Source organism: Belonocnema kinseyi, chromosome 10, assembly GCF_010883055.1.
Source record: "Belonocnema kinseyi isolate 2016_QV_RU_SX_M_011 chromosome 10, B_treatae_v1, whole genome shotgun sequence".
NCBI classification, from domain to species: Eukaryota; Metazoa; Arthropoda; class Insecta; order Hymenoptera; family Cynipidae; genus Belonocnema; species Belonocnema kinseyi.
This window is the reverse complement of record NC_046666.1, coordinates 80,292,896-80,307,601: the sequence shown is the minus strand read 5'-3', so window position 1 is coordinate 80,307,601 and position 14,706 is coordinate 80,292,896. Positions and strand designations below refer to the sequence as shown.

Below are 14,706 nucleotides of genomic sequence, written 5' to 3'. Positions count from 1 at the left end.
CATATGCATATACATATACATATATATATATATATTAAAATAATTAATATTATTATTTCGCGGGTAGCACATAATATAATGGCGTTAAACCCATGCATCCGTTCTCTCTACCTAATTTTGTGTAAATATGTAGAAATATTGAAGGAGGTCTCTTTATTATCGCGGTCTCAGTAAGTGGTCATGGGTTTCCTTAAGCTGTCCGTCACATTACAACCCAAGGATGTTGTTCCAGGATATGCGATAAGTGGAACGATAAAAAATACATTTATTAGAAAAACGTCTTCAGTTTTTTTTTCGAATTCCATCTTCCATTTTTCATTTATATTAAATGGTATAAAAGTACCAATAACTTAAATCTGAGACTAAATATTGTATCAAATATAAAAAAATCTATTTAGAAAGAATATGAGCTCCCAAGTACACATCGAATTTGTGTCCCAAAAAGAGTAATACTGAAATTCAGCTCAAGTACAAAAACAGTTCAAAGTTCTTCCTGTTGACAATCTTTCTCGGACAAATGTATTACAAAAAGTTCTTCTGAAATTTTCACAAATCTTAAATCATGTTACAAAAAGTTTAAAGGCTGACCTGCCATTATTCAAACATTTTTTCAAGTATTTGCTGGCCTTGTGTCAAAAAAAAAAAAAATAAAAAAATACGGTTAAATCACACTAGAATTACAGTACCAGCTTTCAAAAGACTCCCCACTTCTGCTTCAATCTATTTAGACAAAATAAGTACTAGAAATTCCCACTTAATTCTTAAACAAATTTCAACAACAAAAAATGTACTATTTTGGGAAATTAGTTCTAGGATCAGTGTAATATAAAATATTAAAAAATGCAACATTTCTCATGCATTTAGAAAATCTGAGTTTATGGTCTGAAACCCGTTTTCTTGAAGCCTTTGAATAGAACATTTGAGCGCGCCTAATGGGTTCGATAATGGGTTACGTCGCGCTTCGAGCTTGGATACTTATTCTTTGCATTTGGAATGCTTGAATATCAAAAAGATTTTTTATATCAAAAAGATCTCTTTTAGATCGCAGTATTTGTATGCGTCTTCATATTCTGAATTTTCTACTTAATTAAGTATAGTTAAAGATTAAGTTTCTCAAAGCTCTGTAGACTTTGAGATACACATTTGTAAATGGGTTTTGTTCAATCTTTTTTTTCGTAACTTTGGTTGTGTTTCCATAAATTTTTTATTTATTTTTTTTTATTTAAAACGTTATTTTCACGAATAAAACAAAAAGTACGCGTCCTATCAAGAAGTGATTATTAACGAAATTGTAGTTTTTTTTTGGGATCAGAATTTTTGTTAATTCATCTTTTTTCGTATCTTGCATAGTTTGAACACAAAATGTAAGTTTTGATTTGTCATTTTTTTGTGCAATCAAAATTTGAATTTTCAAATTTCCAAGAAAATTTAAAAGTTGTTAGGACAATCTTTTAGGACTTTCAAAAATCAATGTTTTTCTTCTCTAGACTTTTTTCATATTGTGCGTTGTTTGGCTTGAAATGTTGATTTTCGATTGATTTAAAAAAATTTTAAATGCTATAACTTTGAGAATATTCTTTCTATCGAAAAGTCATAAGGATAAATTGTTCATCTTTTTAATACTATAAATATCCGTACATAGAATTTTCAAATTCAGAAAAAAGTGGTCTCGAAAATTTTCAAAATGCACTCACTTTTTGAATTTTTATACAAAATGGCTAGTTAACGAACTCGTCCTTTCTTTTAGGACCTACAAAAAGTATGCCAAAGATCGATTTCATCCGTTCATTTTTTCAAGAGTTATCGTGTTTACGGAAGGGCGGCCGGGCGGACAGAGAGACAGACGCCATTGTAAATGGGGTCTCGAAACGTGGAGATCCGTTGAAAAACTGTGGTGTCGAATTTCTGACAATTCTAAAACTGTCTCAATCATAAATGATGAGAATGTAAATAGAGTCTTAGCATTTTTTACGTAAAATAGTTAAAATTTCATTGTGAATTTCCACGATTGTATAAAGCGCATTCCAGGAAAATCGGTGAGAGTGTAGTTTCATAATAAGTCGGATGATATTAAGCGACTCTGGAGGTAAAACTATACCTAAGCCCAAGCAAGTAGATTCAAAGTACGAGTCTCGACCTGGCTTTTCTATTGGTTGCTGACTTTATACTACGACACTGAAGTAAATAAGTATCAAGAGAAACAGCAGCAACAACAACAGTCGTGGTAGACGACGGTGCCGACGGATTTACGAGTTTAATTAAGTTCTGCGGTCGCGTTTGTCATTTTAGCAGGCATCGAAGACTCGTTTATGACTAGACTCGCTCAAACTTTACTTTTCTAGAAGAAAAAAGGGGAACATAATTATCCCCCTTGGTATGATTCGTGGATAATGTTGCTAATCCAATATGGTCATTATAATCTGCATTCGAATTTTATAATTTTACGGAAGACATGTATCTTTAGAATTGTTACAAAGACTTCGAATTTAATTCACCTTGCATATTCCACTTGTAAAGTTCGGAAAGTATTATTGGTAAATATTTTTGTTTGTTCATTAAGTTAGTTCAAATTTGATTATAAAAATGTATTTTTTTATTTTTTGCATTTTTTATTTCTTTTTTCTATTGGAATTATATCCTAAAATGGTTTCATTAAATCAAAGTTGTTTCAAGTATAGTAGTAGCGTATAAGTAGTGGAATAAGGGTTACTTTCTTAAAGAGGGTCGTGATGTAATTAGGAAAGTGTCATACGCACTCGTATTACGACACCCTTGCGACTCAACAACCCCTATCATAACCTATCACAAGGTTATTAACGTGTATGTGACGGAATTGTATTCCCTGCATCAAGAGTCTCAAACACTACAAAAGTAATGATACTCTGCAAAAGTGCAATATTTCTTTAACAAAAATACAAAAGCATCTTTACAATTTTATGAAAATGATATAGTTACATACTTTGAAAACTATTCAAAGGTGTATTGTTCATTGTTCTTGTGTAGATTGGAAACATCAATTTATGCATAAAAAATGGAAGAATTATTAAACTGGAACTTTACCAAACCAGAATATAACAATGCAACATATAATTTAGAGAAAATTTCTAGCTACTGCGCTTGCGTACTTTCAACAATCAATGGAGATTTGAAATAATAAAAATCAGGAAAATGAAAATGATATCCATATTGGAAAACAGGTCGATTGCTAATTGATGAAAAAATAATGTTAAACGATTGGCTGTTTGGTTGAATTTTAATTTAATAACAAAATTATTATTTAGGACTTTCATTTAAATGAAACAAAAATGAAATTTATAAAAATTTAATTATTTTCAACACAATATACTTTTAAATAAATGCATCAAATTATGTTCGAGTATTATATTAAATTACCATTAAAATACTAGATGTTTCAAAGTACTTTCAATCATAAAGGGAAAAATATTTTAAAAAATATCTTCAACAAAATAAAAAAATGTAATGTTAATCGCAGGAATAATTGTTTTAAGAAATTTCCTTGAAAACAAAATATAAAATGTTATCCATATAAAATACGGAAATTTCTGGTTCGCATTCAGGTTAAGATATATGCTTTCTCACTCGAAGAAAATAGAACAGTAGGACAACAAAAACTAAGATCTTGGTGATTTTTTACTCTTTTTGTTCAACAACTATATCAATTATAATATCACTTGAGTTTTGGAAACAAATATTATTAAGTATACAATATTCTAACAGTTCTAATGTTCATTAAAAAAATTTAGAATGATACCAGTCTTTTTCATTGTCAGATCTTTACCATTTCCTTCATTGAGCACTTTAAACCGCTAGTTATCTTTCCTTCATTCATCTTCAACATCAACCTTACCGACTCTAATTTCGTCCAACAATTTCCGAGCTAAAAATGTAAACCCGGATGGTCCTCTAGAGACAAGAAAACATCAACCAAGAAAACATCAACCAAGAAAACATCAACCAAGAAAACTAAGCGAAGTTCGCATTGTGCGTTGTGCAGTTCCAGTAAGGAGAATCTCAGATGTAAAATCCACGGTAAGAGAGCGAGGGACAATTTGAAGGAGGAAAAAAAAGTAAACTGGAGGCGTAGGAGGAGGAGGAAGAAGAAGAAGCCACATTACTCTTAGCTGGAATAAGAGGCATGGCACGTGGGAAAGGCGAAAACAGCCCCTTAGAGTCTTAGACCGCCATCTTTACCACCACCATTTCATCTTTTTAGTACGGGTAGGTAAGTAGCTGAGCGTTGGTAAATAGGTAAAGAGACCTCGTGCTCTCTCTACTTCCCTTCTCCATCATTCTCCAGTCTCCTGCCATCATCCATCATTTCTGCACCTTCAGATTCGACGATTCGCTACCTTCTCTCTGGAGAAAGGAGATTTTGGAGAGGGAATGCTATTAAAAATGGATGCTGCTTGTCTAGAGATGTGATTGTCTCTTGAAAGAATTATTTCTTATCCATAATTTGGGATTAATTATCTGTAAAAAAATTCTGCTAGCAAGAAGTCGTTCCTTAACTGTTGAATATATTTATTTGAAGAAATATTTTCAGAATTATTGCAAGGCAGTTTGTTTGAAGATGAAGAGATTTAAGAGATTTTTCAGAAGCAAAAATTTAGGATATATTCTCTAACAAAAACATGTTTTAGAAAGATGTAGATTTAATGAAAATTAAATAGGTTCAACTCTTATTCTAAAGACCCATCGAAAGGAACCACATTTAGAAATATTAAAGGCACCATTTAGAAAAAAACTTTCCTTGCGTTTTAAAGGATACAAATTTGATTGTAACATTAGGAATCTCTACCTAAACAATATTGATCTGTATTTTATTCTTCTTATATGATATCAAATCCTCTCTTTCATCATCGAGACCCGACAATTTAACGCTTATCAACAAGTTATTGGATAGCAGAATCAGTAATCGTTTAAACAAGATATTTTTAGCACCATCTATTTTAGGTAGAAAAAAATGATGAGGAAAGATTAAAGAAGATTCGGTCCATATAGAAGATGCAAGGTAGACGTAGACGCAGACAGAAGGAGTCAGCACAGAATGTACAATCAGTGTGATTGTTTGACACCCCATAATCAACGTCCTTACCCCTTCCAGAGAAGTACCATCAGAGCGGCTTCTCGATTCTCTCCTCACTTCGTATTATCATCCTGTCTTCCTGATCTGTCCCTCTTTCCTTCTCTTTTGTCCCCTTTTGGTCCTGCTTGTTTCCCTCTCTCTTTGTCTCAGAAATCTTCTTTGCTTCTCCCTGATTATGCTTGCTCCTTGCCTGCCTCGTGAAGCATTTGTGCACTGGGTCTGCTACCACTGCCAGGGCTCATTACCCCGATCACGACTCAAGATGAGAATCGAGAGAAGACAAGGAACAGACACGGTTATATTATAAGAGACAGAAATAATGCTTACTTCCCTTTTTTTCTCACCCGAAGCCTTCGCTCGAGGTCGTTCTACCTTCAGGAGTGCCGCGGCATCTCGACTTCCTTGGAAGATGTTTTTTCAGGCATTTGTAAGTTTTCAGTTTAAGCAATAGGCTGAGAAATCTGGGAAATAATTTTCACTGAGACCACCTTAAGACTTTTTTTCGGATAGAAGAAATGCTAAATCTTAAAAATTAAAACGAGATTAAACCTCTAGAAGAGTGTAGAGGGTTCTTTTTATTCTAATTTTTATTAAAAAATCGAAGACGAAATTATCTTTCTCAAACCAGAATATAGTGCATATAGTAAATATAAAAGATAAGTAAAAAATTGTACCTAACGCCTTAAGGGAATGGAAGAGAAGTGCGAATACGATGAAGTAACAAGGATGCAAAATCAGAGAGACAGAAAAAGAAAGAGAGGAACAGATCCTAAGTTGGATTCAGTTTCACTATCAGTCAGCAGTATCCTGTGTTTCAAGCGAAGCGAGACGTAAGACAAAAAAAGGAAATAAAGGCGAAGGGCAAAAACAACATGGATCCAACAATCGATCGCCCCTCGATCAGACGCGATCGATCACTGGATCTCTGGTATTACGCAGACGTGCACGTGAGTTGTACGTGAGTGCATGATCTTGTCCGATTCAGCGTTCGAAATAAGAATTGGTCAGTGGAGTGAGACAGAGAGAAAATTGCACCCACCAACGCTGGCACAATCATTTCGCACTATGCTCGCTTATAACTCCTGTTCGAGTTTGGCGGTCCATAATCGGGTCGAGACTACTCGAGATGAAGAAGAGAAAGACAGACAAATGGGAGGAGAAAAAGGACAAAAATAATGTAGAAGGTGGATTACTCGGATTTTTTATTTAGAAATAGGTAGGTAAGAGAAGAACTAAAGTTAAGATTCAAAGATAGAGGGAACTGTGATGAAAAGAAAGAACAACTTAGTAGGGTACGAAGATAATGAAGGAGAAGGACACCTCTCTAAAAGCATGAATTTGGTAAAAAATAAACAACCCCCTCCAAAACAATACAAAAATTCTTATGTGAAATTCGTAAAATTTATTTATTAATTTTTTAGTTTTTACACGAGTTGAGATTGGTTTTTTAAACCATTTATATACTTTGTCATTTTCTTATCATTTCTTACGAATTGTTACAATTTTCAGGCAAAAATAAAATTAATTTTATGTGTCATATGGAAGATACCAATCTCTTACATTTAGGTGAGTTTTATTCCATATTAAGTTTGTTATTTACCATCCACATGCCACATAGTAATAGGTGATAAAGGAAGAAAATTTATGATAATGGTGAAAAAAGGTGCATAATCAGAATCTAGTACTTGGATCTAGATGACGCAAGAAGAGAAGGGCGAATTATAGAAATAAAAGAAAGTATAAAATATGAATGAAGAGTAAAGAAATATAAGAAGCAACTATATTAGAAAGAAAGTGTGATCTTAAGGGAATGAAAATGAGAAAATAAAGATATAAGAAAAAAGAGAGGAAGAACAATTAAAAATAAGTAAAAAAAAATTAAAAAAGAAGAAGGCAGACAAGCGATGAAGAGCAAAGGCTTGATAAAATTGTATCTGAGAAGTCAAGCCAGAAACTACCAGGTGCAGGCCGAGATAGGTCCTATCTAATATCTCAGTACTTGGAAGATATCTCCTCGAGGAAGAGAACGCACCCGTAATGGAAAAGGCTTCCTTTCCTTCCAAGAGATGACTTAAACTACACTCGGTATTTTTTTTGGCCGAGATTTTTTCAAGAAGGACGTTAAATCCATCGGGGTAAACGAGGTAATTACAACAGTAGACGATCTTCGAGACTGCGGGTTTGCTGTTGGTGGGGGCCACGTCGAGGGCGAGACGCGCGATGAACAAGAGAAAAGGCGGAAGGGAAAGAGGTTGGGGCACAGAGAAACCGCAACGCAGCTTCAAAGAGGTCTTCTTGCCAGCAGCGACTAGTAGGGGCGCGTCTACTTAACTTTGATCAGGTCGGGACCGCTGATGCGAGACGAACCAGGGCAGGCGAAAAAAATCCCTCGACCTTCTCTCCTTTTTTACACCACTGAATTATCGTCGCGCCTTTCGGTGACCAGGAACTGTGGACAAAACAGCCCGATCGGTAAAGTCGAGAGTCTGATGGGTGAGTTTAGTTGGCTTTTGGTAAGTTGGTGACGCTTTAGGGAGAGCAGGACACTTTAAAAGACGTTCCAAAGGCGCAGAGTAGGGTCGGCAAAGGAAAAATGGAACGGCAGGTTGAATGTCGTTATTACGTTGAATTAGAGGGTGCAGAGCCGGAACGAGGTATGAAACTATTACCTCGCGAAACGGCAGACCTCTGTCCCCCACCTCCAACAATCAAGCAACAAATCTCCTCTTTGAACATCTTAGATCGAAGGAGTGATGGGGAGTTTCGAGTCGCTTGCACATGTCGCTGGACCAACCGATTGTGTTGCGAGGCTGCTAGGTTTTTTGAACTTTTTGTATCACTTAAATCAGGAGTGACCAACAGTGCTCACGCGATTATATGCAGTTGGCTACATTCGCCACACTTTTCTTACATCTGTCGTTCATCCTCCTTTTTGGAATATTTATTCAACAGCATGGAGAAAAGTCAGATGTCGTAAAAAAGTAGGGAAGATTGCTGCTAACTTCATATAATCTCGTGTGCACTGTTGGGCACTTCTGACTTAAATCATGAATAAAGGGGAGAAATAACCTTTGTATAGAAGACGTAATTTCCAATCTAATAAAAAATGAAATTATGGAATAAGAAAAAAAGGATAAAGAAAAGAAAGAAAAGTGGAAAGGGAAGGGGATAGATGGCGGGAATGCATGATTGTCAATTGAAGAGCAAGTGCACAACAAAGATGGTCAACGTGCAGGGAGATAGGCATAACTATCACAATTTAAAACGAAAAAATAAATGAAAATGGTTAAAATGCTGGAGAAAGAAAGAGATAAGATCTGCAATAATATAATTCATAATAATCGTAATGATGCAAAAAGAGAAGGGAGCCTGATTGAAGACAAAAAGGAAAGATACGTTGCTCATTTTGAGGTGCATTGTATTCGTTACCTTTTCTGTTAACCCAGAGGAAGGCGATGGTAAAATATATATAAATTAAACTTATATTAATACTCTTTTTTAATAAAGACGTGGAATGTATTCGGTCAAATTTTTCCTATTTCATACGTAAATGAAAATCATTAAATGATTACTCACCACCATGCTGTGGGCTATGTTTGTAGCAATCCTGATGCGTGGAGGATCCCTCTGTCGTCGCTAGGTGTACACCAGAGGAGGGTGACGTAGCTGGATTTGTGTTATTGGGGTTGTTGCACGATCCATTTCCGGTGCTCGTAGCTCCATTGCCGGTTTGCTGACCATGTATGTGATGATGGTGATGCTTATTTCTTCGGTATGATTCCAACTCCCGAAGGTGTGCAGTAAATGGGGTCGGGGCGTCGAGAAAAGGTCGTTGCCCCAAACCTAACGCGCGGAATTGCTGATGCTGTTGTCCTGAAAGAAGATTTCACGATTTCGGGATTTTTTATTTTCTACCAAAATCATTTACTAAATCTAAAATCAAAGAGAAGAGAGAATTTCAATACTGAATTAGATGTTGATTTTCCTTATGTTTAATTTTTAGAGTTCTCTTCGTGGTTTAGACGATGGGGAGTTGATATAACTTTCAGAACATACTGAAATTCATGAAAATGGAAGAGCATGTTTGAGTAATTAACTATATTAACTGATGTAATGAAGAAAGTCGATCAGTCGGTGTTCTGACAAACTTCAATAGAATTCCTGACATAGCAGAGGTCTATTCGAATCTCCTGATATCATCCCCTGTAGAGATATGAGCGGTGCAATATTCTGATATTAAGCTACATGGAATCCAATATTTGAATAAGTAATTTTGTCTATTTTGCTTTGCAGAATTAACCCGAAGTGAAATTAATTCACCCTCGAGACGACATAAGGTAAATCAAAAATTCAAATTATGAGTCAGTTTATGAAAATAGGTTTCACAATTTTTTGCAGTGATTGGTGAAATGAAGGTGTCAATTTGATGCGACACTGATATCCAGAGGGGAAAAAGAAGAATCTTAGGAAGAAAAGAATAAGATGAACGTAAATTGTATTCATCGGTTGAGACACCTCCGGATAGCGACAAATAAAGTTCGACCGCAAACTGCACGAAATTGGTTAGTGAGAGTTCCAGATGGTCAAGGAGCTTTGCTCTCTCGGTCTCGATACAACATTATTCCCCGCTACTGACTGCTAATGGTTGTATTCGCGGGAGGGTTGTATCTGAACAAGAAGATGAAGAGGAATCCAAGTCAGAAAAGAATACGAAGAGATAGTGTGGGTGAGTTCATCTGGATCCCACGATTTCTCACGTACCGGATGCCAGGAAGTTCGTAATTTTCGAAACATATCTACCAAGGTTTCAATATTCTCAAAGTCCTGCTTTTTCTCATGAATCACTTCCGTTGCTTATCGCATGATTAAATTAATGCACTTTTGCTTACTACTTGCTTAGTAGGTATAAATATATTTTTTAAGATGATATTATTTAAATAGTTCCATCAAATTTCAGAAACTACACAGTTCATATAAATTCTCAGGTCACAATTCCTTAACATATATTTTATGTTGTAAAATTCCGAAATTAAATGTTTAAAAATGAATATAAAACGTCAAAGAATTAAATGCAAATTAACTTGCAATGGAGAGGAGACAATAAAGGATCTCTCAGCCTTCAATAATTTAGAAGAAAATTTCTTGTCAGAATTTAAAATGAGCCTGTACTGAAGATAATCAAATGAACGATGACGTGAGTTGCAGCTGTTGAAAGAGCGCAGATGAATCTTGTGTTAAGAAACTTTTGTCGCATAACACCTTATTAAAATAGTCCTAAATATTGCGCAGAAATGCAATACTTCCGTCTTCTACTTGCCACGAGTGGCGAGTTTATCTAATCAAAATACGTCGGTCTCTCTGAACGGAAATGGCGCGGCTTTCATAGTCTCCAATTGGGACCCTTACTCCACATCTTAAATTTTTCTTGATCCAAAGTGGTTTCAAAAACTTCGAATTTTGAGGGATATACTATTTTTAGAACAACTTTGCAGTTTTTTTTTAAATACATATAAATAATATTCAAAAGCGATTAACACACCGAGAAAAATTCTTAAGATTTTCGGTATGGCTTGCTTATTGTGTTTACGCATATCTCGTGTCACTTTCCCACGCTGACAAGCAAAACTTATACGGCACACTCGAACTCTTTTCCTATCACTAGTTCCTGTATTCGTGAAAATAAATGATAACTTTTTGATGCTATAATTTTTTTCATTAGAATTTAATTATAAAGAAATGATCTGATTATGTTTTGTAAGTTTCGGTAATTGAACAGCAAGACTGTTAATTATTATCTAGGCATATTAAAAATATTTATTTATTGCAAAATTTTTATTTCGGTCAATTAAAACTGTCAAGGATTGTCTTTCCCATACTAATATTACGTTGAAAATAATTATTAATTTGATTTATTAGTATGCTTTTCAAATGAGGCCCGTCTTAGAAAACTAGGTTCATAAGATGGATCATTTCACATACTTTTTCAGTATCAAAATTCCTCACTTTATAACCATTTTTTAAAGTCGTATGTGCATATGGGTGTCCATATTAAATAGAAGCCCTTTAGGACGGTATGGAGCTACATATGGAGTCATACAATCGGATGAATTTCCAGCATTTTAAAACCAAGACGAACTCTTCAAGTTTAAAAATGCAATTCAGGACCAGAAACAGGCTTTTATAGTGCCAAAATATTCTGTATAGTTCCTACTGTCACCCCCAAATCATACGGGAGAATAATAATTCTGATCCTTACTCAGAAAAAAGCGAATATTTCCTAAGTTATAAAACCGAACATAAAGGCCCTTTTCATTTGAATGTATACATATAAGCATCATTCAGAGACTGGGATGTTAATCTGCAGTTCGGATAAATTATAAATTAGATATTCAATGAAAAAATAATATATTAAATAAGAATAATCAATGAATAACAATAATACTGATTGAAATTAAAATGTTCTGCTATCTGAAATGTTTTTAATTGAAATGAAATTATTCTAGATCAAGTAAGCTGCTTCATTAAAATAGATCTTTGACAACGACACAAACCAATTTAGTCAATATTAAAATTCTTTTAAAAGTTTTTCACCTTAAAACATTGTAGGACACTGCTTTTAAAATAGCGCCACGAAAAAATGTTTACCGGTGGAGAGGGGGTGAATTTTTTAAGTTTTTGCGGTTATTATCGATTTCAGCGATTTGTAAATCTTCTGCAACTAATAAACATAATTGTGACAAGTAGGATTTCCAAAAGATTCTTTACACCCTGTTCATTAGTCATCAATATTTTTCTAAATAAACATTTGACCTTCAAAAGTGAAGGTCGAAAATAAATATTATTTAGAACATGTATATTGTATACAGGATGTCTAAAAAGTCCCGGGACTGTTGGATATTTCCTCAGGTAAAATATTTTTCAAAAAAATGAATGTCATTCCTGAAGTAAATTTCAACGAGAAATTCATTGGTGAGCTCTGTATTAATCTTGGTTACAGCGTTTCATATATTGAATAATCATAAGGCAATTTTTCTTTAAAAGTTCCAGGTGTTCTGGTGAGAATTCTGTTCTTCCCCGAAGAGTTATACAGTCCTATACCGCTTTTCGATACCTAAGTCAATACCTAAGGCGATACCATAAGTCCTATACCGTTTTTCCATACGAATATTACGAATCGAAACTAAATTTACGCATTACGAGCATATTGCACTTTTCGTAATGGAGAAGGATTAAATGCTGTCTCAAAATCAACAATTGAAAGAACTGTAAGGCGCTTTATGAATCATGGATCTATCAAGGACCTTCAGAGAACTGGTCGGCCAAAATCTGCAGGATCTGAGGAGATGCAGATGGACATATCCCAAGCATTTCTTAAAAACCCACACCTTAGTTTACGTCGAGCAAATTTCATCTGGTACAAGAGCTCAATGAAGACGATCCTGATCGTCGGGTTGAATTTTGTGAAATTATGATGGACAGAATTGATAGAGATCCTCTTTTCTTGTACAATACAGTAATTTAAGATGAATCTACCTTCACTTTAAAAGGCGAAGTTAACAGGCAAAATTCTAGATATTGGTCCGGCACAAATCCTGATTGGATGTTGGAGAGTCACACGCAATATCCACAAAAGATTAATGTTTGGGCCGGTATCTTGAATGGTACATTGATAGGCTCTTTCTTCATCGATGCTAATCTCAATGCCCGCGCATATGAAGAGCTTCTCAGAAACCAAATTGTACCATGAATAAGGGCGATTACAGGCGATAATTTTCAAAATATTTGGTTCCAGCAGGACGGAGCAGCGGCTCATTACGGTAGGGAGGTTCGAGCATATTTGGATATTCAGCTCCCTCAAAGGTGGATCGGAAGTAGGTGTGAAATCGAGTGGCCTGCTAGATCTCCTGATCTGACGCTTCTCGACTATTTTCTTTGGGGTAATTTAAAGAGCAAAGTATACTTAACGCAACTGCAAAGCTTAGACGAATTGCACAATCGGATTCTGCAACAGGCTACTTTGTTTGATAGGGAAATGATTCGTAATGCTGTAACTCATTTTTACAATCGTATAGCCTTTTGTCAAGAAGCTCAAGGTTTTCAGTTCGAACATCTTCACTAAAGCGTGAGAGGCAAGGGGACTCACTCTAATCAAGCACCCCGAAACGTGAGATGCAAAGGGACTCACGCTAATTAAGCACGCTAAAGGGAACAGAATTTGCTACGTCCACGTCGATGTTCCTGGGTAATGCTAAACGTAAACGTAAACTGCTTGGAAAAAACCTTGAAAAAACCTTGAAGATCATCACCAAGATCAATACAGAGCTCACCAATGAATTTCTCGTTGAAATTTACTCCAGTAATTGCACTGACCTATTGGAAAACTTTGTTAATTTCAAATAACCTTTAACTGACCTTGAACGCTACAATTGACCTACTACTTGGGTACGTACCTGAACGTAAAATGTTCTGCTCTATGGATTGTAGATGTAAAAAAGGGGGTTTCCATTTTAAAAAAACAAAGTTGACCTTCAAAAAGCCATGAAGGTCAACTTTAAAGTCAAAATTAAGGTCACCATTAAATTCCTCGTTAAAATTTACTTCAGGAATCACCTTCACTTTTTTGAAAAATATTTTACCTGAGGAAATATCCAACCGTCCCGGGACTTTTTAGACACCCTGTATAATGAATTAAGAGGACGTAAAAATTCTATGAATATCACAAGGACCTTGAGTTGTTGGAATCTCAAATAAAAAAAGTCGAAAAATTTGACAAATTTTGTGGCGTGGCACTCCTACCAAAAATTAAAAATGCAGACTTCACAATTTTTCATAGTCAAAACGGTTATCTATATCTTTTCGGTTGAACTTGAAAAAAAATTTGTTTTCGCAACGACCCTATTAATTAATGCTTAGTTTCACAAATAAAAATTGTGAGCCTACTTTCTATGTTTAAGGTTCCTTAAGAAAAATACTTGGTTTTCTTTCAAACAATTTTGGTAAAAAATTGATTTATAAACTACGATCCAGTAATAATAGTGATCAAGAAAGAAGCATTCATTCTTGCTGATATACAAAATAAAAAAATAATAAATTTAAATAACCGTGCGAAACTCTGGGATACTGGGCAATCTCTCAGAGTACGCGGCCATCTTTATATGCGGGGCTCTACGGCCTGAATTCGTCACACGGAAGATGATAGATGTGTATAAGAGCCTGCCTATCAATTTGTGCGTTCCGCGATTAAAGATCTCATGACGTCAAGACTAACACGGACTTCTGAATCTTCAATATCTTCATAACCGAATTGTTATAAGTACAGCTTACATATTTGCAAATGGCACAGATCCTCTTCTACAAATGGGCCGAGGAGATTGTCCTGAATTTTACCATCAGAAGTGAGAAAGGTGCATTACTTCATCTAGATGTTTCACTTATAAAAGCCCAAGTAAAGTAAATAGAGGTTAACAAATCAGGCCAAAAGTTACTCAACAAAAATATGCACGGTAAACTTTTTCAGACAGCAGTGTCCGTTGCACACTCGAGGCCTGACATCGTTCTCCCAGCCCATCGTGCCCTGCAGTGTTTGTTTAACCCTTTTC

At 35.1% G+C, this 14,706-nt stretch overlaps 1 protein-coding gene across 1 annotated transcript in view; it reads right to left on the bottom strand.

The window, feature by feature from the left end:
• The window catches only part of LOC117181724 (protein lozenge-like), a 94,948-nt gene that overhangs the window by 45,182 nt on the left and 35,060 nt on the right, over window positions 1–14,706 (bottom strand). Inside the window, exon 4 of the mRNA XM_033374671.1 lies at window positions 8,684–8,980. Within this exon, the coding sequence (XP_033230562.1) occupies window positions 8,684–8,980 (297 nt within the window). The remainder of the gene's footprint in view (window positions 1–8,683; window positions 8,981–14,706) is intronic.